The 27,992-nt window shown below is 34.0% G+C and overlaps 1 protein-coding gene across 3 annotated transcripts; it reads right to left on the reverse strand.

Annotated features, from left to right (window-relative positions):
* Positions 1–270: 270 nt before the first annotated feature.
* Positions 271–27,251, reverse strand: HIT1 (Membrane trafficking VPS53 family protein). Of its 3 annotated transcripts, XM_089721208.1 has the most exons (24): positions 26,847–27,251; positions 25,815–25,909; positions 24,347–24,403; positions 24,016–24,166; positions 20,517–20,587; positions 17,992–18,116; positions 16,642–16,802; positions 16,408–16,549; positions 15,767–15,830; positions 8,749–8,931; positions 8,614–8,655; positions 8,081–8,185; positions 7,943–8,002; positions 6,313–6,390; positions 4,928–5,035; positions 4,740–4,805; positions 4,139–4,216; positions 3,930–4,063; positions 3,749–3,842; positions 3,410–3,487; positions 2,700–2,762; positions 1,935–2,003; positions 1,747–1,842; positions 271–739 (listed from the first exon to the last, which is right to left on the reverse strand). In XM_089721208.1, exons 1-24 carry the CDS (start codon positions 26,893–26,895, stop codon positions 449–451), a joined length of 2,460 nt encoding a protein of 819 aa, XP_089577334.1. In that variant the 5' UTR covers positions 26,896–27,251; the 3' UTR covers positions 271–448. The 3 variants fall into 3 exon arrangements, with proteins under 3 accessions (XP_089577334.1, XP_089577336.1, XP_089577335.1); XM_089721210.1 differs by lacking the exons at positions 24,016–24,166; positions 24,347–24,403; positions 26,847–27,251 and having other exon boundaries at positions 25,815–25,900; XM_089721209.1 differs by lacking the exons at positions 24,016–24,166; positions 24,347–24,403; positions 25,815–25,909; positions 26,847–27,251 and adding an exon at positions 21,111–21,226.
* Positions 27,252–27,992: the final 741 nt, after the last annotated feature.

Below are 27,992 nucleotides of genomic sequence, written 5' to 3' on the forward strand. Positions count from 1 at the left end.
CTGATGTTTTGCTTGCTGATTTAATTTAATGCACAAGTATTTCTCTTTAAAAAAAAAAAAAAAAAATTGGACATTTTTTTCAATAATCATACAATTTTCTTTTTCAATAACATCTTTTTCCTACGCTAATAAAAAAATAAAACAAACCTAATTCAATCAGTCAAATCCAATTCGACGTCCCATCCGATTTGAAAGACACTGCCCATTAGGTCCTTATCTTTCTCCTATACCCTAAACCCACCCATAAAAGTGCCAAGCATTCTCTAGGACTGTTGCCCAAAAGAAATTTACTCAACCATGAAATTATTTTACATATCGCAATTTCCATATACAAAATTTTTTCCCTGGTATTGACGATTTTACAATTCAAATTAATATTGAAAAGATAAACGAAAATTATTTGCTGCCAAATATATGCAAACTAGCATATAACATCGACATGCGTGTCTCAAGCATTGAAGAGTTTTCGAAAAGGCCCATCCTTTCGGTCCTTTGCAGCTTCTGTTAGAGCAAGGAACCTCTTGAAACCTGTCGTTGCAGCTCCTCGTCCAAGTGCAGCTGCTCTAGTAAGCACGTCTTCGCGAGAAGCAATAAACCCAGCTGATGAATTTGTAACTGCAGGAGTTGGAGCAGTCGGGGCAGCAGGTACAGCTGATGGTGCAATAGAAGGTTGTGTAATTGCTGGCCCATGTTTGTTGAAGTCGTCCAATATGCTCTGCTGATCTGCTTTTTTAAGACCCTGAACATACCCTCACAATTAGAAAATCAGAAAATAGTGTGCGCGAGCCTATATAACTTCAAGTTGAATATTCATAAACATGGAGTTTAAACCTGTTTGATTATTTTTTGGGTCACCTGGAAATAAAAATTTAGAACAAGCTGCCATTTTAATTGTTGAACAGATAAACATAATAAAATCGTTTTCTTGATCAATCTAATGAAATGCCATTTTCATTAAAAATTATGTATGCACACAGGATTTTTTCAAAAGTTTCAGTTTATTAATATTGATAGGTCACTGGTCCACATGGGTTAAGAAAATAATCGGTCAGTTCAACTGAGTTTTAGTGGGTCAATTGCCTGTCAGGTTAAATTAAAAGACAGACCCAGTACCTTGTCTTGGTCACCAGTTCACTGGTCTGACTGTCCAGGTCAGGCAGGGTTCAATAATACTGGTGATAATTCATTGCTCTTAAAAATGGAGCAATTTCCAAAAAGGATTTCTTTTTTGAGATAGAATTGATGCTTGAATAGCTATATAGAGCAATGCAGCCAATACAAAGCCCTAGAAAAGCGCAAAGTTCAAGTGCTCAAGGTCTAGAATCATCACCTAGATCAATGCAAGAATTACTTATTAATACCATTATAGAGCACCCTATGGTTTTTTTTATAAGCTTATATATATGTCCATTCAACAAAATCAATTGTGCTGATCTACTATTTCATCACTTTATGATTTGATAATGTTTTGGCAATTTAAAGCTTTTCTTGAATGGGGTACCTGTGATGTATTACATTTTATTTAAGACTCCTAGTTTATCTTATTTAGATTGCCCAACAGTAGTTTAGTATTACCCTTCTTACGTTTGTTGCAATTAGAACAAGCAATTAACAGCATCCAGAGTTTTTCTTTTTTTTTTTTTTTTTTTTTGGTCATTTGCTAATTCTAAATGCTTAACTAACAGAAAATGACTTGTTAGGAAAAGTCTCTAGATAACAGAGAAAGAAAAAGAGAAGAAGCAAAACCTTAAGCTCCAGAATGCGCTGAAACTCCATTGGTGTTCCCTCAGGTAGCAATGCTCTATAAGTATCTGCCACAGAGTCAACTGGGGAGAGTATAACCTATACAAAGAAAATTACTTTACCTCAGAATAAAAAACCTCTGTAAATAAGGAAAGACAATATAATGCCTAAAAATATAACGTGATCAAAACCTTCAGAAGTGCTTCTGCTTTACTCATTTCACGGCTCACAAACTTTGAATAGCTAGCAGCAGTTGATGTCTGCCTCAGCAAAAGACAGTTAACTGGTTAAGATAACTCTTTCAGGAAGTGACAAGAAATCAAAAAGACATCACATTCCATTAAGTACAGAAATAATAATCAGATTAACTGAAACTTGTTCTCGAAACTTTTGCTTCAGTATAGGCTTGGCTTGGCTTTCCTTGCCTCTCCAAAAAATACTAATCTATAACGAAGCAATATAAATCCAAAATCAAATTCTTTTAAGACGATTAGTATTTTTTGGGTTTAGGGTTTAGGGTTTAGCATCGCAACATTCACTCTCATATAACATCCTTATAAAGCTCTAAAATTGAGTGGTGTATGCATGTATGCACATGTGTTAGGGAATTTTCATTACTTTTAACCCTATAGAAAATATAAAATCTCTTAATTGCACCCATTTGGCTTAGCAGCTATCTAAAAATATGTCACACATGAATTATAGGCCCACCACATAAAAGAATAACTGCATCTGCAGTCCAGCCTTTGCAGGTACTTAAAAAACCCAGGTGTGACACCAAAATAAATGTGTTGCCCAACCAGGCAACACGTTTAAAAAAAAAAAAATCAGCTTTGTAATGAACCATATGCAATTAACAATAAGTCAATTGTTGATTAACAAATGAAATTAGTAAATTCCATTCCATAGCATTTGATCATACTTATATTTATTTGTATTTGTAAGCATTAACTCACCTGTCGACCAAGAGAAGGAATCTCCAGAAGAATAGTCTTTACAGCTTGAGTATCTAAAAGCATCTGCAAAAGTGTCATACCATTTGTTACTGCCGGGTTACATGAAACAATCACAAACAATGGTTCCCAAGGAACATATAAACAGAGCTGGTATTTTTCAATGTATATTGATTATTGGCTTGGTTTCATCAAAACGAATAGTTGTGTTCTTTTCAAATTTAACAAAGAAATTTTCTACACCATGAAAGAGTTCGCAATCTACATGTAAAGATTGCAGTTTTGATACTTGGGATACATCAACAAAGATGCAACCATCTAATGAAATTATAATATATGTAGGCATCACCATCTCATGAAATGAAAGAGTTGTTAAACTTAAACAGTTAAATGCTTCAACATTTTTAATCCAAGATAGGAAGGGAAAATATGTAGCCAAACAAACAAATTACAGGCTAGCAGCTTTGAAATAATAAATAGCATGAAATTTTCCATGAGTTAGATGGTTAAAATTGATTCCAAATTCAGGTGCAAAAACAACTTGATGCATGACCTAGGATGTAAGATTTAATGGATTACTGTATGGCTTTATTTCTTAGTAAGTGTTATCCAAACCAAACTCAGCCGCCATTTATTTTATTGACCAGTCAATCTTAATTTAAGCTAACAATTATTCAGGAAAGAACAAAAATAAAAATTGGAAATGTCCCTACTTGTTGGGCTCCAGTTTCTGATATCTGTTTGCATTTGAAAATGTTGGCATAAAACCGTGGACCAAGAGATGATGCCAGCTGCACAAGGTAAGAAACAAGCACAATAAGGTATATGCTATTTAAGCATAAAAGCCAGTTTGGCTGAAAATCCAGATTGGTAAATGCAAGCAAATAAAATATACAAAGGATGCTGATCTTCAAATAAATGATGATTGATTACATATTTATGTATACTATAGAAAAAATAGATGTAAAAAAACAGAGAAAGAAAGGAAATAAATAACAAGTTAGACAACCTGTTTTCCCCCCACCATAGGCTAAGATTGTCTTTGTAATTACCTTGTCCAAAAAGTATTGGAAGTGAATTGGAGATAGAAGGCTTCCAAGTACAGGAATGCTACTTGTAAGGATCATATTTATGCCATTGACATACCTGTGGGAAGGTAGTTATAGTTACATTATGCAATTAGCATCAGGCCCTAGCATACATGACTATGAATTCAAAGAGCATGCATCTCACTCTGATTGGTCACCAACACTTTCAAGTGTACCCCATGGAACACGTGTCATTGCAGCCATTTCTGAATCAAATTTAGTTTCGAGGCCATGCACTAGAGTCATTAATGCTTCAGTAATAAGCCCTGAAAACTCCTCCTGCACAATTTACATGACTCCTGAAGTTATAAACATAAGTTTGCTGTGGCATTAATCTATGATAAAATGTAGTACCTCAACTGCTGACATATCCACCCCTGCTGCTAATTGAGGATCAATTATTTTGGATACACTTTCAGCAAGTTCACCTGACTGTCAAAAATTGAACCAATTTTATAAACATTTCATTCATGCAAGTGATTTAATATTTGCAAGGAAGTTAGCTGAAGATTACAGGACTAACTGACTGTCAAAAAATTGAACCGAGTTTACAAATATTTCATTCAAGCAAGTGCATTAACATTTGCAAGGATGTTTGTCCAAAAGTGCATGACTGATTTGTTGATAATGCCCTGTTATTTAGATATTAAAATAAATGCAACAAACAGAATATTTCAGAGTTATCCATCTTTCTGGTCATTTTACTTAAGAATGGTGATCAATTGAGATGTGAAAATATGCAAAAAGTGTTGAAATTCTTCATTACTAAGCCTTTCCTCAAATTCCTGAGAATAAGGGCATAAACACCTTAGACAAGGAAAATTATCAAGACTAGAAATCTAATATCTTTAAAATTACTGCAAGCAACTTAAAAAAGGCTATTGCCTAATATATAAAGATATAAGCAAGAATTACTTAAGCCTAGAGAAAATGTCATAAAAAAATAAATACTGACCGTTTTCCTACAATATTCAGCTGAATTGACAATATAGCAAATCACCCTCTCATCTCTATCGGACATCTGATCAAATTGCCACGTGATTAAATTAGTCATCAGAATAAAGCGTAGTTCATTTTTGAAGTCAATATATATATATATATATATATATATATATATATATATATATGACAAATATCTAATACCTTTATTTGTCCATCCATGCCAGTGGCAGCTGCAACAATACCCACACCACCTTTTGGTAGTCTTGCCTTAAGCTTGGCAACATATGCTTTGAGAATTCTTTCAAATACCTAATAACAAAATGTCAGAGTAAGAATCTGAATACAGTTTATACACTTGTAGCACTGAGGTAAGCTAATCAGCTTCAAGGTCAAATAATCCTATCACATTATATTGTCATCTAGGTTGCACGGACTCGTACACGGGACACAGGACTCGACAATTTTCAAAAAAAAAAAAAAATAGGACACAACACGCTTAGGACACGTTACACTAAAAAATATAATTTATTAAGAAATTAAAATATGTAAATAACAATCCATAATATATCATAAACAAAAAATAAAAAATACGTAGTTTTCTACTTCAACATCATTAGTTAAATCCTCAATAATAACAACATCATCAAAGATCATCACCTCCATCTCTGGCTTATCTTAGATAAAGTGACAATTTCAAGAATTCCAACATGTTCAAAAGAATCAAGTCAATCCCTTGCAACATTCCACATTTTTTTGTTTGTTCAATATAATATTGTGGGCTTCTTCTTAATAAAAGTCGAAGAACTATGAATAAAAACCAAATCTTCAGCATGTTTGGAGTTAATTTATTCCTTTTCACAAAATTGATAAATGAATATGCACTCCAATTCCTTTTACAGAATGATGAAAAAGATGGTTGACCAAGCAATTTGAAGGCTATTTTTTGGAATAGAGGCGCACTTACACCATGAATTGCCCACCAACACTTTGCTTCCAGGATAAATTTGTCCTAAAGTGTCCAAGAAGTATCCTTGAAGTGTACAAAATTATTAAAATTAAAAATATTAATTGGACGCATTTTTTAAAGTGTCTGACACGTGTCCAAGAGTCTTCGACACGGGTATAACACCGGTACGCTAGACCTTTTAAGGTGTCCGCACAACCTAGATTGTCATTTATGTGAAATCAACCTCTCCATATCACCTAAATCCAAAATAAATAATAGCAATTTTACTACTGCTGCTGCTGCTGCTTCTCTTCTTACTACTGCTGTCACAGCCAGTAATATTATGTGCGCTCTGCGAAGCCAATTGCCAGATAATTTCCTTTTTCTATTTAGTTATAAAAGCTACTTCTAAGCATCCAGAGTCTAAAAATTAAAACTGAACTATCATTAACTTATATACCTGGTGTTTCAATCCCTAGAAACATGATAATCACTATAGCAGTGCACTAGTAAGCATTATATTGAAAAGGCATTCAGGATTTCAGGGTAAGTTTGGTACAGTATCAAGGTAATTAAAGAACGTTACAGTAAGGAAATCCAAACAAAAACAAATATTTAAGTATATTCTTTGAAATGGTACCTTAAACAAATTAAACAGTGTCTGGTTCTTTGTCAGAGCACTGCACCGCTTTAAGCTCCTCTTGATTATAAGAAACAACTGAAACCGGAAAAAGAAAAGGACATTTTCATTTCAGTGGACATATTACAACAATCCTGATTTTCCAAATGTGATATAAAAAAGGATGAAGGTTTGTTTCAATTGCATAATTCTCAAGCAAACATATGGAAGAGAGCAAGTTTTGGTGTTGAGATCACTGCCCAACACCAAAAAAGGGAAAAACACAATACAATAAAATAAACAGATACACAAAAGGGTAGGAAGGTAATCCAGAATACCCTTTCAAGACTGTGATCCCTTCTTAGCCACGACCTAAGGAGGAAAATTACTGAACACTCCCTCTGTCCCAAAAAGGTTGTTTACTATTCTTTTTTGGCAGTCCCAAAATACATGCCCATTTCCACAAAGTGAAAAGATTTTTAGAATTAACTTTCCCATTTTATCCCTCATTAATTCTTCAATATGACATAAAGAATACATAAGGCGTATATAGGGATAAATATTTTATAGAATATGACACTGCATAGCATGTACAGTATTTTAAATTTCCTGAAAAAAAAAAAAAAAAAAAAGGTGATAACCTTTGTCAGATTGAGGGAGCACAACACATGGATCGTCTACCACAAAAGGAAAGACAGGAATGTTGACAGTTTATACAAAAAAGGAGACCCAATGCACTGAGCATCCCACTTTCGTGGGCTCTGGGCTTTGGGAAGGATTGACATACGTAGCCTTCCCCCTGCTTTTGCAAAGAAGCTGTCCATGACCTTCAGATCTCAAGTGGAGTCACTTAATTGTTACACCAAAGCTATCCTCAAGTGTGGACAGTTTATATATATATATAGATAGATAGATAGATAGATAGATAGATAGATAGATAGATAGATATTGAATGCAATGAATAGAAACAAACAAAAAAAATTATATGCATCACTTTGATGTTCAATGACATTCCTATAACTTATTTTTTATCTCTAAAACTATTTATTACCATAAAAACTAACAATTTCACTACCCAAGTTAACTAAATATTGCATCTGCAATTTGAAAACTCCATTTAGAGAATATGAGGATATTAGTAGCACAGAAATTTTGAAACCATATACTACAAAGAAATGAGATTTTACATCAGTAAAATGACATCCAAAAGATGAAAAGGAGAACAACTACAAAGAGCAGCATATTACTTGGCCCAATATCTTTCCTCAACAGTTGTGCATATTACCAACACCATTATAACTAAATAATGGAGAAGAGATGTACAGGGAGCATCTCAAAATAATTCAGTTAGTTTCAGATTATAATATTATTAATAAATGAGCAGATCCCATAAATAAAATAATTACTATTTCTACACAAAAAGCAGAAAAATGTAAGTTCAGGTCCTTCATGAACAAAAATTATCTATAAGTACATAAAGAATGCCCAGCACATTCCACATTTGCAGCAATGCTGCAGAGCAGCCAATTGGGGTTTGCTTGATTGGCACACTTGCAGGCAATTCCGGGAGGGGAACATGGAGACCCTTCCTCAACAAACCTAAAAAGTATAATGGAGATGATGCAGAAGAAGATGCACATTCATTTCTTACCTGCATGCTACTGGATAGAACATTATTCTGACTGCCCTCCTCTATATCCCATGTTTCCTCCTAAAACAGAAATTGCAATTTACTGAACAAGTAGCACAACATAAAGGCACATGTTAAGGATTTATAGACACATACTACCTGAACAAGTTTTTCCAGATTCTCCATCAGAGTCTTCTGTTCTAGTTCTACATAAATTGTCAAATGTGGCTCAAAGCAAGATGAAATAATTCCACGGAAGTTGAACTGCAATATCATTTAGCTCAAATAGTTATTAATCAATGTTAGTCTATGAACGAATCGGAAACAAAATAAACGAATATCAAAATGAAGACAAACTATATTCTAATGCCCTCCCCCACCCAACACCAAAAACAATATATATATATACACAACGTAGTCTATCCATGCATAATGAATCATTGTCATTCATTTGGAGTCGAATAAAAGTCCATCTACCAAGTCTTTAAGCTATGCAACAAGGACTTGGAAATTGTTAATCAGCTCCAATTTTCAGTTTATGCAAATGAAAGACTATCAAATCAATTAATGCCCAAAAGCAAGCACAAGGTAGCACTCATCTTTAGACATGAGACATCTAAGCAACTATGTGATCTATTAAGTGCTGTAAGTAAACGATATGTGATAAGACTATAGAAATAGGAAACATCTACCCCAGCTCCTGGAACTGATAAATCTTTACTTCCATCCTTCTCCTGTACACACAAAACCAAAAGTGAAAATGTTGACTAAATCATATAGCAACTAAGAATTTGAGACGATTCTAAGAGGAGGAGCACAATACATACTTCAGCCTCACTTCTTTGATTAGCAACAAGCTTTCTTTCATACTTCTTTCTAATATCAGACACACTTTGACTATTGCTGTCCCTACCAATTTCTTCAATCTCATTTCCAATCTCTCGACTGCTAGCGCCGCCTCCAAATTTTTCTGCCAATTCATCCTCAAATTCTAAAGTTCGTTGTAGTGCCTGCACAGAATTGTCACAACATAAGCATCAGTAGAAATAAAAATGACACCCAGAAATCTTGAGAGGGGGAACACTAATCATAATGAACAATCAGATATAATCAATATCGCCAGAGACATAATAGAGAACATTATAAACCAAAATTTCTCATTTGGCCAACACAATTATACTGGGTTAAAGGCACAATTGATATAATTAACTTTCATATAATAGATAGCAGTTACTCAAAACAAATCCAAAAACACAAAAGATGCACTGGGCAAGCAACTTTGAACAAATATCCGAAAGTAGAAATATGCAGAACAAAGTGATCTGTGGCAGGAGATTTAGTGCCATTGACAACTGAGATACAAAGTTTCAGGGGGCTTACACACTACACTACAATGTAATTCTTATTAAGGATCAATGATGTAGCATTTGCAACTCCTTGTGCATTGTGCATGACCAAAAAGGTTGTACAAATGTGCCAAACTTTCAGCCTTGCAGGCTTTAGCAGAGTAGATCTGCAAAGCCTCCCTTTATTTGACCAAAACCAGAAGGAGAAAAAAGAAATACTAGCAAGCAAAAACAGTCCTAGACAATGTGATTCGCAATTCTTCATGACAATGTTTTCGAACATGTGAATATGGAAATTTTACAAGACAGTTTCACATGTCATACATTAGGAAAAGATTGGCATCATACACCACGTAGCTCATTCTGCTTTCTAGAACAGGCAATGTTTGCTAGATTGGAATTTCAAAAAACAGAACAATATGGGATTTCAATGCAGAGCAGGTTCAAAAAAAACCAAATACCGAACTTCTAACCCAGTTCTATTCACAGTGTTCAGTGAGGTTAGGAATTTTACAAATTTGGTTCTATTTTGGTTTTGTTAAGGACTGGTTGTAAATAAAGTTCAGTTAGGAGTTAGATTCCTAATAGATTTATGGTATCCTGTATATGTATATATATGTGTCCCTATTGATGAAAATTATATGAGAATATTTTTTCCACATTAAAATTGCATAGTATCAGAGCCTTTGGCTCGTTAGTGGTTTTTTTTTTTTTTTCTGCGTTGACGCTTCCGGCAAGAAGCTCAATGTTTCGTGACTGTCAGTCTAGGTCTCCCACCTAGGCTTGTGCATTTGTCTCACCGCCACCCAAGGGAGGGAGAGTGACCTCCGATCAGCCTCTCCACCAAATCCGGTGGCTTGAAGACCGGCCAATGGGCCTCACGCGCCGTCAGAATAATCTGACGTCTCACACGCCGGCGAGTGGAGGCGCGTCCAGCAGTTTCCGACTATTGGGTTTCATCCTACAGGATCGACTCAGCGTCAAGAGTCTTTTCCAGTGGGTAGTTTTCTGCTCCAGCAACATCTAATAGGCGCTTTCTTTGTTTTTTGCTACTGCTGTTTGCGGCTTTCGGTTCCTTTTGGTGTTGCTACTGTTCTGTTGGGTTCGTGCTATTATTTGGTGCCTCTGTTTCTTAGTTGCTGTTGAGGTGTTTAGTTTTAATTAATGGGTATAGAATCTACATATTCTAAAGCTACTATTACCGAATTGATGCCAGCAACAAATAAAATCACAGAACATAAATTGAAAGAAACTAATTATTTAGATTGTAGTAAGAAAATTAGAATTTATTTGAGGAGTGTTGAAAAAGATGATCATCTAATTGATGATCTACCAACTGGTGACACTAGACAAAGTTGGCTAAGGGAAAATGCTAAATTATTTATACTGATTCGAAATTTTATTGAGAGTGAAGTGGTTGGATTAATTAATCATTGTGAGTTTGCTAAAAAATTACTGGAATATCTAAAATTCTTGTATTCAGGAAAAGATAATCTGTCTCGTATGTATGAGGTCTGCAAAGGATTTTATCAGGCTGACCAGCAAGATAAGCCCCTCACAGTTTATTTCATGAAATTTAAGAAGATTTACGAGGAACTTAATGTTTTATTGCCTTTTAGCCCCGATGTTAAGGTTCAACAGACTCAGCGAGAACAAATGGCTGTAATGAGTTTTCTTGCAGGTCTTGCTCCGGTTTTTGAAATTGTCAAATCACAGGTTCTTTCAGGCACTGACGTTACCTCTCTTCAGGAGACTTTCACTAGATTACTATATACTGAAGGTTCTCATACCCCTTCCCCTTATGATAATAGTGCCCTTATGATCGTAATCAGATAGTTAGGCAACCAGGAAACAGAGGAAGAGGAGGAAATAACCGTAGTATTGGAGCAATTAATTGGGAGGCGAGCATTCTTATCTACCATTATTGCTATGAACCTAGTCACACTATACGGTATTGCAAGAAACTGATAAATAAGCCGTCAAGGACAAATATGGCCACTCAAGATTCTGTAGTTACTTCTACTGACAACACTGCAACAATTTCTGCTGCGGAGTACATTGAGCTCTCTAGATACCGTTCTTCTAAGTCTATTGATTCCTCAATTGCTGCTGCTGCCAATTTAGGTACTCCTACTACATGTCTTATGTCTACCTCATCAGAGTAGGTCATTGATTCTGGTTGCACAGATCACATGACAGGTAACCCTAGTCGCTTATCCTCATTAAAAGAACCTGAACAATTTAATCGTCATGTCACTTTAGCTGATGGGTCTACATCTTTTGTCAAGTGTATTGGCACCGCCAATCCCATCCCATCTCTTCCGTTGTCTTCTGTTTTTTGTTTGCCTCGTTTTTCATTCAATCTATTGTCTGTTAGCAAAATTACTCGTCTACTGAATTGTTGTATTAAATTTTATCCTACCTATTGTGTGTTTCAGGATCTTTTGACGAAGCGGAATATTGGTAGAGGACGTGAGTCTAGTGGCCTTTATCTTCTGGATGAACAAGTTTTGTTATCTCTAGCTTGTGCTGGTGCTCTATCTCCCCTAGAGATTCATTGTCGTTTGGGTCATCCTCCATTGTCTACTTTAAAGTTGTGTCCGCAGTTTCAATCTTTATCAATTTTAGAATGTGAATCTTGTAAATTTGCGAAACATCATTGTTTACCTTTAGTTCCTCGAATCAATAAAACGTGTTTCATCCCTTTTTGAGTTAGTTCATTCTGATGTTTACGGTCCATGTCCTGTTATTTCTAAAATTGGCTTTTGGTATTTTGTAACCTTTGTAAATGATTATTCTCGTGTTATTTGATTATTTTTAATGAAAACTCGTTTTGAGATATTCTCTATTTTCTGTTCCTTTTGTGCTAAGATTAAAACTCAATTTAATACCTCTGTCACATATTGCAAAGTGATAATGCCAAAGAATATCTATCTAGTTCCTTCCAATTTTATATGTCACAGAATGGTATTCTTCATCAAACATCTTATGTTGATACTCCTCAAAATGGGGTTGCAAAAAGAAAAATCGACATCTTCTTGAAGTTGCTAGGGCACTTCTATTCCAAATGAAGGTCTCTAAATTTTGGGCGGATGCTGTCTCTACTGCATGTTTTCTGATTAATCGCATGCCTTCTTCTGTGCTTAATGGTGCAATTCTTTATAGTGTCTTGTTTCCTTCCAAGCTTCTATTCCCCATTGAACCTCATATTTTTAGTTGTACTTGTTTTATTCGGGATGTTCGTCCACAGGTTTCCAAATTAAATCCAAAGTCCCTTCATTGTGTTTTGCTTGGGTATTCTCGCCATCAAAACAGGAATCGTTGTTTCTCTCCTGATCTTGACTGTTATCTTGTTTCTGTAGATGTCACATTTTTTGAGAATACTCCACTTTTTCCTTCTTCTATATATAAGAGTGAGGAGGAGGATGATAAGCTTTTAATCTACGCAATCCAACAATTTCCTAACTCTCCTGCTCCTATTCCTGAACTTGCACCTGCGCTACAACTGCTCCTGCTCCTATTCCCCCTCCTGCACCAGCATCTGCCCTCCTTCGTTTTGAACAGGTTTATTCCAGGAGACCAGGAACTCTTGACTCACTTCCCCCACCTGCCGCTCAAACAGAAGATCCGGTTCCCTCCACTCAACCTGAGCCTATGCCATCCACTCCTCAGTCAGACCTTGACCTTCCCATTGCTCTTCGAAAAGGTAGATGCAAGTGTACCTATCCTATTTCTTCTTTTGTAAGTTATGATCATCTTTCTTCTTCATCTTGTTGTTTTGTAAGTAACCTAGACTCTGTCTCTACCCCTAAAACTGTTGTCCAAGCTTTGTCCCATCCTGGTTAGTGTGCAGCAATGAAAGAGGAGATGGCTACCTTAGATACTAATGGTACTTGAGATCTTGAGCCTCTCCCAGCAGGTAAAAAAGCTATTGGTTGTAAGTGGGTTTTCAACGTTAAAATGAATCTTGATGGATCTATTGCTCGTCTCAAGGCTCGATTAGTTGCTAAGGGCTATTCTCAGATTTATGGCCTTGATTACTCTAATACTTTTTCTCCTGTAGCCAATTGTCTTCTGTTCGTTTGTTTATTTCTTTAGCAGCTACTTTTCACTGGCCTTTTGCATCAGCTGGATGTTAAGAATGCCTTTCTTCATGGAGATCTTCAAGAAGAAGTTTACATGGGGCAACCACTAGGCTTTGTTGCTCATGGGGAGTCAGGTAAAGTGTGTAAACTTCGAAAATCTCTTTATGGCCTTAAATAGAGTTCTCAAGCTTGGTTTGGTAGATTTTGCAATGTGGTATACCAATTTAGCATGCAGAAGAGTACTTTTAATCATTCTGTATTTTTCAGAAGTACTAAGACTGGTTTGATTCTACTTGTGATTTATGTTGAAGACACTGTTATTACAGGGAGTGATTCAGCGGGTATCACTGAAGGAAAATGAAAAGTTGGGTGCCAAGCCATGCAGTGCTCCAATGACTCCTGATTTGCAACTTTCAATTGGTGGTGAGCTATTTGATGATCCTGAGATGTATAGAAGATTGGTGGGCAAACTGAATTATCTTACGGTAACACGTCCAGATATTTGCTCACTCTGTGAGCGTCTTAAGCCAGTTTATGTCTTCTCCTACTGTTATCCATTGGGAAGCTTTAGGACAGATTTTGTGCTACTTGAAAGGTAATCCAGGCTGTGGCCTCCTTTACATTAATCATGGGCATTTGGATATTGAGGTTTTCATATGCAGATTGGGCAAGTTCAAAGGTTGATAGAAGATCAACTTCAGGATATTATGTCTTTGTGGGTGGAAACTTGATATCATGGAGGAGCAGGAAACAAAATGTAGCCTCACAATCGAGTGCTAAATCAGAATATCGAGCTTGGCACAATCTGCTCGTGAATTAATTTGGATTCAGAAGTTGTTAGAAGAAATTGGCTTCAAGTCGTCCTTGCTTGCAAGTTATGGTGTGATAATCAAGTTGCTCTTCACATTGCATCAAATCCAGTATTCCATGAACAAACAAAACATATCGAGATTGATTGTCATTTCATTCGTGAAAAGATACAACAAAGTATTATCTCTACAGGGTACGTTAAAACAAGTGAAAAGTTAGGAGATATCTTTACAAAAGCTCTAAATGGACCTCGAATTAACTATCTTTGTAACAAGTTGGGCATGATTAACATCTATGCTCCAAACTGAGGGGGAGTGTTAAGGACTAATTGTAAATAGAGTTTTGTTAGGAGTTAGACTCCTAATAAGTTTATAGTATCCTGTATGTATGTATGTGTATATATATATATATATATATATATATATATATCCCTATTGATGAACATTATATGAGAATATTTTTTCCACATTAAAATTACAAATTTTAACAGAGAAAATTTTCCAGTTCAATTGAGTTTTCATTAAACATAAGTAAAAGCCCAAATCAAACAAAAATAATTACAATCGAACTGGTTCAGTTTGATTTTATACACTATTCCATTTTGGTTTGGTTTACGTTTAAAAAAACTTTCAGTTGGTTCAATTTGCGTTGGTGACCAAAAGCTCCCCCCTAGATTTCAATATGGGGTTTATATGAACTTGGACTCTCCAACCTCAATGGCTAGCTTTTAACATATTATTCTCCTCTTAAGGTCATAACAATTGGTATCAGAGCCAAACACCGGCCCTCTAAGTTGCAATTGATGAAAGTGGGTGGTGACACTGGCATTGCTATGTTTGTCCAGCCCTAGAGAAAAACCTACACAAAAACAACCCATCATAGGTGCCAAGACTGTTCAGTAAGGTGGGATATCTAGATTCTAGTTGCAAGGTAACGAACTTGGATCCCAAATTACGTATGGGATTTCAAAATGAGGTTTATATGAATTTTGAGTCCCCAATTTCAACAACTGGTTTTTCAGGTATGATTCACCCAAGGTCATACCAACAATCTTATGTCTGATAGTGTACCAACAACCATAGAAATTCATGACGATAAGAAAGTCAAGACAAAATTGTTCAAAACTTAGCAATTAGTAAGATTCTCCACCATCTCACCATCACTTCTTGCAATATGTATATGTGTGCATCTACTCACCTACAGCATACATTTTATAAAGGATTCCTTGCTCCCTTGATTAGCATGCAATCTCTCCATCTTTCAGACTGAACAAAAACATACTAATATATATGATATCAATTCAAGACATGAAAGTACCTAATTGATGGTTCGACCAATAGATCCAATAATTTAGGTAGCAATTAAAAACAAATTACAGGCGAAACCAAAAGGGCATAATGTTAAGGCAGTTCAACAATATGATTCAGTCAACTTGACCTAAAATTCCAAGATCAGCAAAATGGTCAAACAGATGCTCCCAGCCCCAAGTTAGACATGCAAAATAGGTTTAAACAAATTCAAGGTTTACAATTGCATACCAAGCTTCACTAGCTTTAGAGAAATAACTGAATAATTAAATGACATGTAAAAATCAAAGTTTTTACCAACAAGAGTGTTCCAACATCTGGCTTCTCTTTGATATTATCAAGTATTCCCTCTAATTGTTTCCTGAAAACACAAACCATGTGAAAAATTTACAGTGTACTATGTACCACAATGTTAGGTTGTTCATGGTCCTTCAAAATTTATTGTCTTAAATGCTAACCAGATGCCGTATATTTTACTCTCTATTTTCTTTTCAAATTTTTCCAATAAAGAATAGGTATGAATACATTGAAATTAATATTATAGTACAAAATTATATTTTATTGGATCTGTTTAAGTTGGTTTACAACCTGGATATGATGAACATGCAGAACAAATCCAAGCGTCTCAAACTGTATGCTGATGCATCAGTTAAGTTTATTTAGGAAGCATATGCCAAAAACATTTTGTAGCATCATAGAGACTGAATTGAATTTGATTAACTTCCCTAAGCATACTAGGGGGTTGAAGACACGGTGGCATGAACTCAAGAATCCCTTAAAAACTTAAAAGCCAGGATAATGCAAAAACATTGCATATACATCAGATGGTATACTTGATCTCAACAATGAACCTCATCAAATTATTCAATCATCCAAGTTTTCATATATTCAATCGACAGCTGTTTAAGATTGTATACCAAAAGAAATATACGACCAACCTTGTCTTCTTACAGAACTGGATACAAAGCCGATAAGGAACATGCCATGAAGGAGGAAAGATCTTCCATATCTCCTCATTTGTTCTTATTCGACGCTTGATCCATGCATATCTCCGTTCAGTTTTGTCCAGCTTAGCTAGCTCTATTATATTTAGAAAACAGAATTACAAAATAAAGCATATGCACATAAACAATACAGGACAAAAGGGATTAAGAATAAGCAAATTAACAAACCGGCTCCTTCGAAGATTTGTTCATATGAAGTAAGCTCCCTGCTGCAAAAATTATTTACCAACTCTTCCCTCACAGATGGCTCCAAAGCATCAACAACCAAGCATGCATCAGATAAGTGCTGCAGTAAGTTAGTTTCTTCCGTTTCTTTCCCAGTACCTAAGCTGAGATCAAAATTGCAAAGAAAAAAAAAATTAAAAAAGAAGAGCTTAGCCATATCATTTTCTTTAAACTGGAACTTCCAAGAAAGTCAGTAGCTTCAACTAATTAAATATCTAATAAGTCATTACTTCTCCATTCCAGTGATGACACTTAAACTCTGATAACTCAAATGCTTATACAAGTTGTCTGCCCAATAAATGAGACATTGTTCAACATTTTGATTGCACTAACTAAATTTTACTCAATGGACAAATGGTGGAGAAAAGGTTTTCACAAAAAACATCTTCATTCAGTTTCCAACAATGAATTTGTCAGCAATTAGTTTATCTATCATCTTTAAGAAATTCGAAAGCCAATCTTACCTATGGCAATGCAGAAAGGTCCAAAAACTACATGATTTGCCATCTCTTGGATTAGGAGAAAAGCACTCTAAAATTCAAATCTCAATCACCCAATCAATCAATTTGTCAGAAAACCCAACAATTCATACAATTTAAACAACTAGGAAGACAAAAGCAATTACATTCTAGATGCCAATCATCCCATCAGCGTGTCAAAGTCAAGGAGAATTCTCTAAACTACCAAATAAAGGGCAATAGTTACATTTGACAAACAAATAATTTCTTACTCTGGCCAAACAAAATGCTATTTCATCACAAATGATAGACTCTCAAGAAGTCCTGCATATACACATATTCTACCAGAATGAAATTGAGAGAATGGAGCGGACATGTGTCATACTCATAAGAACGTGTGTCATAATCATAAGAAATAAAATAGTCTTATGTGAGAATAAACACTAAGACTATGCATAGGTTGTAGTGAATTGAGAGGGAAGGAAAGGTAATCAAGGGAAATCATCCTCTTATCTTGTTTGGGATTTCACCTTTTTAAGTGGGGGAAAAGAAGGTTAATAATTCCTCTCAACTCCCTTGTTAGGAGTTGGAACTGCTTTTACACAATTCAAGCTGTACACGGTTTCAATTTAATGAAGGGAAACTGGCTCTTTTCAAATTTTCTATTTTATCCTTAAAATCAATAGACAATTTAAATCTAAATTAAAAGATATGGATATATTTGTCCTTTCAATATTAAATTCCTTCCCCTGCCATCTATCCAAACAAAATAAAAATATTTCTCTTCCCTCACCTTTTACATCTAATTTTTAATTTCCCAAACATGACTACATACCTTGCAAAATCCGAAAACACATGAGACTTGAGTATTTGTTTGATATTTTTAAACTTCTCTCTGAGCTCTGTAATCTTTGGTATATCCCTGTAGGCTTCAAAATGACTACATAATTGGTTTACTGCCTGGAACATAGCATGAAACGATAATATTAAACACGATGACAAGCATAATCAATAAGTAGTTCTCCAAACAAGTCAAAAATAATGTACTGGGGAAACAAAGATAAAGTGGAATCCAATAAGTAAGAACCATTATTGTAGGAAGGAATTAAAGACTTGTGTCTTTGTTATACCAAATAGGAACAAGGATTTCATATCATTGCAAAAGAAGGTATTCAGAAGGAAGTAGAAAATGAAAAATAGATAAATACACTGATCAAATAACTAGAACATGCAATTCTTCAATAGGTAGTCCTATAGTATGATTTAAGGAAACCCTAGTCCATAAAAAGCAATCCGCCCTAACACTATCAATTACAAAACTACATAATGAGGCAATCAAACCTTTACTCTCCATAAAATCAGATGCAAAAACGAGATTCGTAGTTGAGAACATGTTTAGCAACATATCTAGAGAATAAACAATACTCTAATACCTTTTCCCTTTTTTTTTTTTTTTTTTTTTTTTTTTTTTGCATATACCTTCTTCAATAGCACCTTTATGTTACACATATGGCTCTCTATTGTTATTCACAAATCTAAATCCAATAATACTTTAGTTTAGAGAACATAAACTCTTCTTTCTAATGTTATACTCTCAGTAAGCATAATCTATATAATATATAAAAGCAGAAAAGTCTACCTAGAAGACAGTCAAGTGTAAGTATCTGAAATTGCCACGTGTAATGAGAGTTAGCACAATTGTAAGAAGATAAGACACAATTGTAAGAAGATAAGTTATTCTATGTTTTTAGATAATGTGTTTATCAAAATAATATATATAAAAAAGATTATCTCTAACATTAACATATTAATATAAATTTATTTTTTATTACGAAACAATTAATAAGTAATCTACACACTTAAAAAGTGTGAATAAATAATATATTACCATTAAATAAACAATATATAAATAATTTAAAAAATATAAATTAGAACATAATTTTTTAAAAAGTAGGATATTCACACGCTTAGAACACATTACCCTAAATAAGTAATACATTAATATTTCAAATAAATAGACAATCCTTTGTAATAAATTATAAACATAAAATAAAAAAATTAATTTCTTATTTCAATGACATAAAAATAAATATAAAAAAAAAAAAAAAACACTTCATTTTTTATTGGTAATTAAAAAAAAAAATTTTGGTTGATTAGCTTGATGTATGGAGTAGTCTCATATACCAGAAGCTAGGTTGCATGACACAGGACATGAAATACGGGAATGTAAATGATACGATAATTTTTAAACAAGTAGAACATCCACATGCTTAGAACACACTATACTAAATAAGTAAAACATTAATATTTCAAATAAAAAAAAATTATTTATAATAAATCATAAACATAAAAATAAAAAATACTTAATTTCTTATTTCAATATAATTAGTTAAATTTCAAAATTATTATCACTATTGAAAAATACATTAATAGTATGTGTGAATTTTTTGATATAGGTCATCACACATATGACTTTTGCTATTATTAATGAAAGACTTCGCAGGATATTTAAGAAAGCATATCTTAATTAGGGATCACAATTTTATCCGACTCGACGGGTATCCGATCAGATCCAATCTGATTTTGGCAGATTTCGGTAGGGAATAAACAGGTTTGGGACGGGTTCAGATAGTATTTTTACTACCCGTATTGGGTTCGGGTCGGATTCAAGAACTCAGGTACCTGCTACCCGTTACCCGTTTCATTAATATTCCAAAAATATTTAAACTAATTATTTTTCTAAAGCAAATTATACACACACACACACACACACACCTTTTTAATTATAATTAATGCTGTAATTATATTCAATATTTATATTATATTTTTTTATTAAATCGAAATAATAATTTTATAATTTTTACTTATTTTTTATTTCTAAAAAATAAAAATATATATATATATTTTTAATGTAAACGGTATTTAAACAGGTAATTATAATCTGTTAGGGACAGGTTCAGTTATTAAAGGTGAATTTCTAAACAGGTTCTGGTACCTAATTTCTAATCCGGTATTTAAACAGGTTCGGGTATTTATAATGCATTTCACGATCATTTTATTATTTTTAAATGATGTTATAAAAGATTATTTTACCTTTTAATATTGCTCCGCGCATCGCGCGGGTCCTAACACTAGTAAAATATCAACAAAGGCAATTTATTGTTCAAAAAGCCCCAATATAGTCTTGCATTCATAGCCAACAAAAAAATATAAAATAGATGGGACAAACCAATCACATTGTAGCGCTACAAAAGCAAGGCATACAAGGCCACAAATCTCAAAATTAACATTAAAAAGGCCGTAAATGTAATTCATCACTTAATTATCAAAAAATTAATGATGCAATAATGAATAATTCACCTCTAACTGAGCAGCTGCCTCCTTATATTGCCGTTTAGAAGCCATTAACTGAAGCTGTTCAACAGCCGACACTGCCACCACAGAAAGACGTGTTAGAAATTTACATATAAAAGAATATCAAATCCAAAAGGAAAAATTCAGGCGTTTCAAATTCTGAGTCTATACTATTGTTATAGCAACTAAAGAAAGAGTGGAAAAGGATGTAATTCAAAAAAAAAATATGCAATAATGATTTCATGAATAAATCACAGGAAGAATGTTTAAATGCCAAAATAAGCACAGTAGAAGCACTAACACACTAGAATCACAAAGAATAAAGAAAAACAGCTAACCCGAATGATATGGAAAATAGATCAATGACGGGTACCTCAAAAAGTTAAAACTATTTTAAGAAACCCAGCTAGAGGAATTCAAACATTGAATATGGTAATCAGCTACAATTTCAAAGGTGAATCATCTTCATTCTGAGGCTGTCTCAGGTTTTCAAACATAAATAAAAGACCATTCCAGTGAGTGAATATGAAAGTGAGAAAACAGATAGCCTTGCAGTTATATTAGGGTGTAAGGAGGGTTCTTTGCATATCTGTTACTTACAGTGAACTTTATCAGATTCACCGTTCAACACCATTGTTGTTTCGACTCCCATTGTTTTCAGTATGTGAAAAAATGCCTAGGAGGGAACATAGTTGTTAAAGGCACAAAGCACACCAAGGCGCAGAGGGGTCTTGGAGCCTAGGCGTAATGCTCAAGGCGAAGGCACGCGCCTGAGCGAGGTGAGGTGCAACAATAAAAAAAAAAAAAGTTGGAAAAATGTAAATAGTTCTGAAAATTGAACAAAAAATTCATATTAATAATATAAAACATATAAAATCTTAAATCACACTATTTAATACTTGGAATATCTAAATATAATTGAAAGTAATGGATAATAAGATGTTAAGAATTATAACCATAGATTTGAATAAATAATAATTTCAGAAGCCCTAAACTAAAAGTAATAACCATTAGCCTAAATTTCAGCAATACAAATCAGCAAAAGATTCAGCAGCATAACAGCTCATACTTGAAGCTATTGGACTTGAAAGAGAAGGGAGTAGAAGCTGATTGTTGAATCAAATTGAGAGAGAGTGGAAAATTGAGAAAAAAATTAAAAGAATAGTTGAGAGACATCTTTCTTTTATGCTAATCAATTGCTGAATTGGAGAAGACTTCTCTACATTTTTCCTTCTGCAAATCTACCAATATCTTCTATTTCTTTCAGTTTTTTTTTTTTTTATTTAATAGAAGTCTATATAAACACAATCATATTGCATATATTAAAAAGAAAAACCCTAAAAACTGTTGCTCAGCATAAAAAAAAGGCGCGCTTTTTTGTGCCTTGCACTTGCGCCTAGGCAAGGGCTTTTTTCCCAAGGCGCACACCTCAGTGAGGTTGCCCGCCTTTCTGCTCTTGAGGCTCCAGGACCTGCGCCTTGAGTCAGGCAAGCATAGGCACACTTTTCACGACTATGGTAGGGAAGAAATAATATTTTTCTGAAAACACAGGAAATTGACTTTTATTAGATGCAGATTAGACTTTCTCTATGTTTCCTATTCATGGCAAAACTTCTCGGACAGAAATTCAATATCAGGTCATCTTCACAGAGAGAACATTTCTAGCCAGGCTCTTTTATAGAAATACTCATGGGGATTTGCCAATGAGATGAGAGATTAGTGGAGATGTGTAACAGAAAGCCAATTCGATGCAAGATGATGATTATTCAGCAAGATCAAATAGGCTGCATGGATTGGGTCTATAGCATAAGGCAACAATAAAGTTGGATGGAAAGGATTATGCAACAAATTATTTCCCCAGTGGAAAGTGGGAAATAGGAGATGGTTGAAGTTTTGGTAAGACATTAGCTGCAGTTCCATATTCCTGTATGATCTTCCCAATTTATTCTACATTACCACATCTAAAGATGCTGCAGTGCTACTCACTTGTCATGGCGATATACCAAGTTTCTCAAAGCTTTTCAATATTGGGAATTAGACTAATTCCGGAGGAAAGAAAATTGCATCTTCCAATATTGGGGGTGCAACGCAAAATTTATCTGTAGAATATGGATGATCCAAATCAAAGGTTTGGAATGGGATCTCCAACCCAAAATCATCATGGGTTCAGTATGATATGATGTCAGTTAACAAGTAAACCACTCACCATGTCAGTCACAATTCAGAACCAATTATACTAAAAAAAAGTTTGGCAAAAGCTGGATAAACACATGAAAAACTTAAGGTTTGATAGAGTAGCATCACATTTGCAAATATTGACACAGAATTCGCACAAAAAAAACCAAAAAAAAAAAAAAACAAGTCTTTTACTCTTTAACGTGGATAACCAATGACAGTTTCATGTGAAGCTTTTTATCAGAAGACGTTTTCATTTGTCCTTTACATTTTATCAAATATTATATCGCTCAATATGAATTCCAATAAGAATACCTCCATTAATTCAATATAGAATATTGATTCCAATCTTGCTATGTGAAATACAAAAAAGAATACCTTTTATTATTGATCTATTTACAAGTCTATTATGAAAATAAAAATAGAAAATAAAAAAAGGAGTGGAAGATTATAGGCCTAACCTTCAATTTCACCCCGAATTTTTTGATCAGTTGCAATTTCACTTCAAATTGACCTTTGTATCCTAGGCACCTTGACTTATTAACCTAGTTGCAATTACACCCTAATTTGCTTTAAGGGTACAATTGCACCCTAAAAGTGAATTACAACACCCTAAACTTGTCGATTGTTGCAATTACACCCTAAAAATAAACTAAGGCTGGAATTTTGATTAAAACAATGTAAAAAATGGACTCCATAACCAATCCAAGTATTTAAACAATAAATAATAAAATCAAACACGAGCACTCATATAATAAATAAATAAATAAATCAAAATTGCGTCCTTGATTTTAAAGTTAAACCAATTTGAAGATGCAAAAATAATGAGTTGCATAATAATTCAAGGTTACACTTCCTAGGATGACAAAACAAACATGGTGATTCCTTGGTAACTGTCGTTACAGCCATTATTTAATTTCCTACAAGGGGAGAAAGATAATAAGCTGAAGGATAAAATACGCAAACTGATAAATTCTTTCTTTTAATTGAAATATTATGTATTGCATTTAATTAAGTTTGGATTGGTTATGGAGTCCATTTTTATATTATTTTAATTATCATTTCAACTTTAGTTTGTTTTTTAGGGTGAAATTGCAACAAGTGATAAGTTCAGAGTGCTCTAATTCACTTTTAGGGTGCAATTGCACCCTAAAAGCAAGTTAGTGTATAATTGCAACTAGGTTGATAAGTTTAGAGTGATCAAGGTACAAAAGCCGATATAGGGTAAAATTGCAACTACTCAAAAAGTTCAAGGTGAAATTGATAGTTAGCCAAGATTATAAGACACCAGGGGATGCAACCAAGTGATAAAAGAAGAAAACTGACTAACCCAACATGGTAAGACGATGAAGAGCAGTAATAGTAGTTGTTATATGCTTCTTTGCAAAGTCTAATTTCTTAATGTCTCGGCATATTTCCTTAACCATTGTCTCACTTTGCTCAGCTTTCGTTTTTATCTCTCGTATCTTATACATAAGTTCCTGCTTTCCCAAAAGAAAAAAAATCAAAATAAATTCGTAGAAGAATAAATTTTGCTGGGCAAAAGCAGTATGGTCGCACATTGAGAATCACACCAATAAAAATCAAAGGTTAGGAATACACAGTGTCCTTGAGACCAATTTGGTTAAGATTAAAAAGGAATTTGTATCTGACTTGCTCACCTCTACAGCACGTGTAGCAGCAGCAAGATCTTCCTTGGCCTTGGTTCTAGAGTTGCTCTGAAGCACAACCACAGAGACATCAAAAACTCATAAAAAGTAGGGGGTGGGGGAATGTATACTCATATGCGTGCAAGAATCATGATTGGAAAATACACAACCACATTTTTTCAGCCTTAATTTAAAACGCTTTCCAAGTTGATTGGAAACACTTGTCGGTGCTTTTATAGGATTTGGACTAATTCAACCTGTACGCTTGAGAGACCCTTTGATGAAAGATCAATGGTTAAAGTTCCAAATGAAAGTAAGTGTAGCTACAATGAGAATGCACGTGCAGTCTTCTAACTTTTCTACATTGTAAGGTAACTCGAGCAATGTAGGATAGCCTTTGTACTGTCTTTTGAGGGGCATGTGGGCATTCTTAAAGTCTAGAGACTTTCAATGGCTCTAAATGCAAAGAATTTGAAGGCAGAAAACGTTACCAAAATTCTTTGTAATTGTGCTTTTTTTATGATAAGAATATTTTAACAGGAGTGCACATATTTACAAAAAAAAAGAGTTTGTCCACTAATTTATTGTGCGACGAGGTGATTTTCTAAGGTCCTATGAAGGGGGTCCAAGTTAAGTTGACCAGAGAACATTACTTTTTAGTCTTTCTTTGCTGCCTTTGCCTTCAATCATGCATTGCATTTTATATGAGGATATGTTATCCACACAACATTGTCATCTCCTATTTCTTTTTTTTCTTTTTCTTTTATAGATAGAGAGAGAAGGGACAGAACAAAATATAAATAAATTAATCTATCATATGGGCTAAAATTATAAAAATTTTAATTGTAAAGTTGTCTAGAACAAAAATCACATGGAAGTAGTTCCTGATTCTCTTTTCCCTAGGCTGCATCCAGAAGTGATAACAAAGAACAGGCATTTAACTCATGCAAATAGAGGTGCCAGAAAGAAAACTTAGAAGCCTGAAAAGGTAGACATCATTGCCAGCATTGTCAAATATTACTCCATAGAAGACTATTGATTTAACTTTTAAGTATTAATGTTGGCAATGCTAACTATTCTCAACAAGATAATACTTAGTCCTTAAAACTCAAAGGATTCTCGACATGATAGTAGTCAAACTCAAAATATTGACTACCAAGCAAATAGAGAACCGTAGATATCGACATATTGAGAGAACAATTCAAATCATTCCAACTTTAGAGAGAAAGCACATATCTGTATAAGGTATCATATGCAAAGACAATGCATACTTTCAAAACTCTTACATAGCTTCCTAACACCATATAGAGTAACAACACCATTATAAGGGACAATAATTTTGATAGATGGCACAAATTATAACCAGAAAGAAGAAACAGCTCCATTTTTCTAACATATTCCAATTTTCCTTTTTCGAAGAAAAGTACAATGATAGTAAAACAACAATGATATCATAGACAACAAAAGCAAAGACTAAAACCTGTTGGCGCACAGCAGCTAGTATTCCAGCATCAACACGGCGTATCTCATTGTGGATCTTTTGCATAAGAGGCTCAACACCAGATAAAGATGCCTCTGGACATCAACCATACTTCATAGTGTCAATATGATCATAAGCATCAAAACAGACATATAAATTGCTATGAAGAGATATCATGTATAAATAAATTAGTTAGTTATAGTAACGAAACTAGTTAAACTCACAGAGAATCCCAAATATTGTCCTCAAGAATACATTTGATATTTACACCAAATTATTAACTATGTTCATCGTACAAAACTGTATTCTATGCTTCCTTTTGCATATCCCTTTAGATTCTACAATTTTTGCCTTTTTCTATCCCATCTCCAATAATGACTCTCATGTAAGAGAATTCAATCCCAAACCAATTTATTTGTCAACAAGTTCAATAACAATGTTGTCAAAGGGCAGAAGATAAAACCTAAAAAATAGAAAAATGTAACCAATATGAGCATACTAAATCTCAACCCATAGCAGTCCAAGAAACTCAAGGCAAAATGAGCTGGTTCCCAAAGATTCCAAGCACAACTCAATAGAAAGTGGTATGGTAATTAACACCTATTGAAATTACTAAAGTAATCACATCAAATGTAATTATGTGGTTCCAAATATTATTCCCTAATCTGAGCAAATGCAGATTATCTGCACTTAATAATTGCCATAGGACAACTATAATAACAAATTACCAATATTATTATTAAAAAATGTAAGTAAGATTAAATTGGGTACTGATACCCTTTTTCCACTGAGATCTTAAACTGAAACTAAGAATACAATATAACAATAGATGTCATCAACAACCCAAACATCAAAGGCTCAAATTTTTCACTATTGTCTAACAGAGAAATTTCTTCGAATTTAATGGGGAAAACTCATTCCAAGCTCGAAACAACTCTGCAACAACAATATAATAAACGAAGAAGGAAAGAAAAAGCAACAAGATCACGTAAACATATATAGAAGCTGCGAGTGAGTGAGAGAGAAACTGACCCGTAGGGAACATCTGATTGATGTACTCCAATGCGCTGGACTTATCCATTGCAGATAAAAATGCCGATTGATCGTCGCTATAGTTGAAAGATCTTATCAATTTCTTCTACAGGACTACTCAAAAGCTTGATCTTCTACTTCTCATCCATGCAAACCGGTGTTGTTTCCAAAAAAAGAATTCATGAATCTCTATAAAACTTAATATGTAAATCAGATCGGGGAAATTAACTTCTGTTACAATGAAAATGGCTTCCGGTGGCAAACGGTGGCCAAGACAGTGATAACTGATAAAGTTACCGTAAACGAGAAAATGGAAGAACCGATAAGAAGATTTGAGCGTCTTCGTACAGTGCGAAGGCGTACCTATACCCGCTATTCTTTCACCGCTGGGTAACTCTCTGATTGCCTGCCATTTTTTTATTTTTATTTATATATACACATACACCGGTTGATATATAAAAGTGTTTTATTAATTAATAATAATCATATAATTTTATTTTGTACATAGAATTAGGAAGTATATGAGCGGATTAATTATCATAATTATATATTTGTAAATGTAATTTTAAAGTTATATATATAATGAAATTTGACATTTTATAATAAATTAATTCTTTTATGACATGCATTTGCATGTTGACTTTATTCATTATACACTCGTTTAATTAATGTAACATCTAAAAGAAACCATAAAATTGTAAAGTATTGTATGAAGAAGAAAAAAGAAATTTCAGATGAGTTTCTAACTTCTTATATCCAATACTAACGATATTATATCTAGCTGTACACTTTCCTGCATTAACCCCCATACTAACCCACGTGAACTTATGTCACATCAGTATAAATAGTTACATTTTCCAACTGAACAAAGACTACAGCTAAATAATAATAGAATAAATAAATATACTCAACACCCCCCTCCCCTCAAGCTGGTGGAGAGAGAATTCAACTAATCCCAGCTTGGACATAAGGAAATTGAAAGAAGCAGAAGACAAGGATTTAGTAAATATATCTACAAGCTGATGTTGAGTATTGATGTGAGAGGTATGAATAAAACCAGTTGAAAGGTGCTCTCTCACAACATGGCAGTCGATATTGAGGTGTTTCGTCCGCTCATGATAGACTGGATTTGCAGTCATATATAAT

Source organism: Jatropha curcas, chromosome 5 (genome assembly GCF_041381405.1).
Source record: "Jatropha curcas cultivar XTBG-Jc1 chromosome 5, XTBG_Jcur_1.0, whole genome shotgun sequence".
NCBI lineage: Eukaryota > Viridiplantae > Streptophyta > Magnoliopsida > Malpighiales > Euphorbiaceae > Jatropha > Jatropha curcas.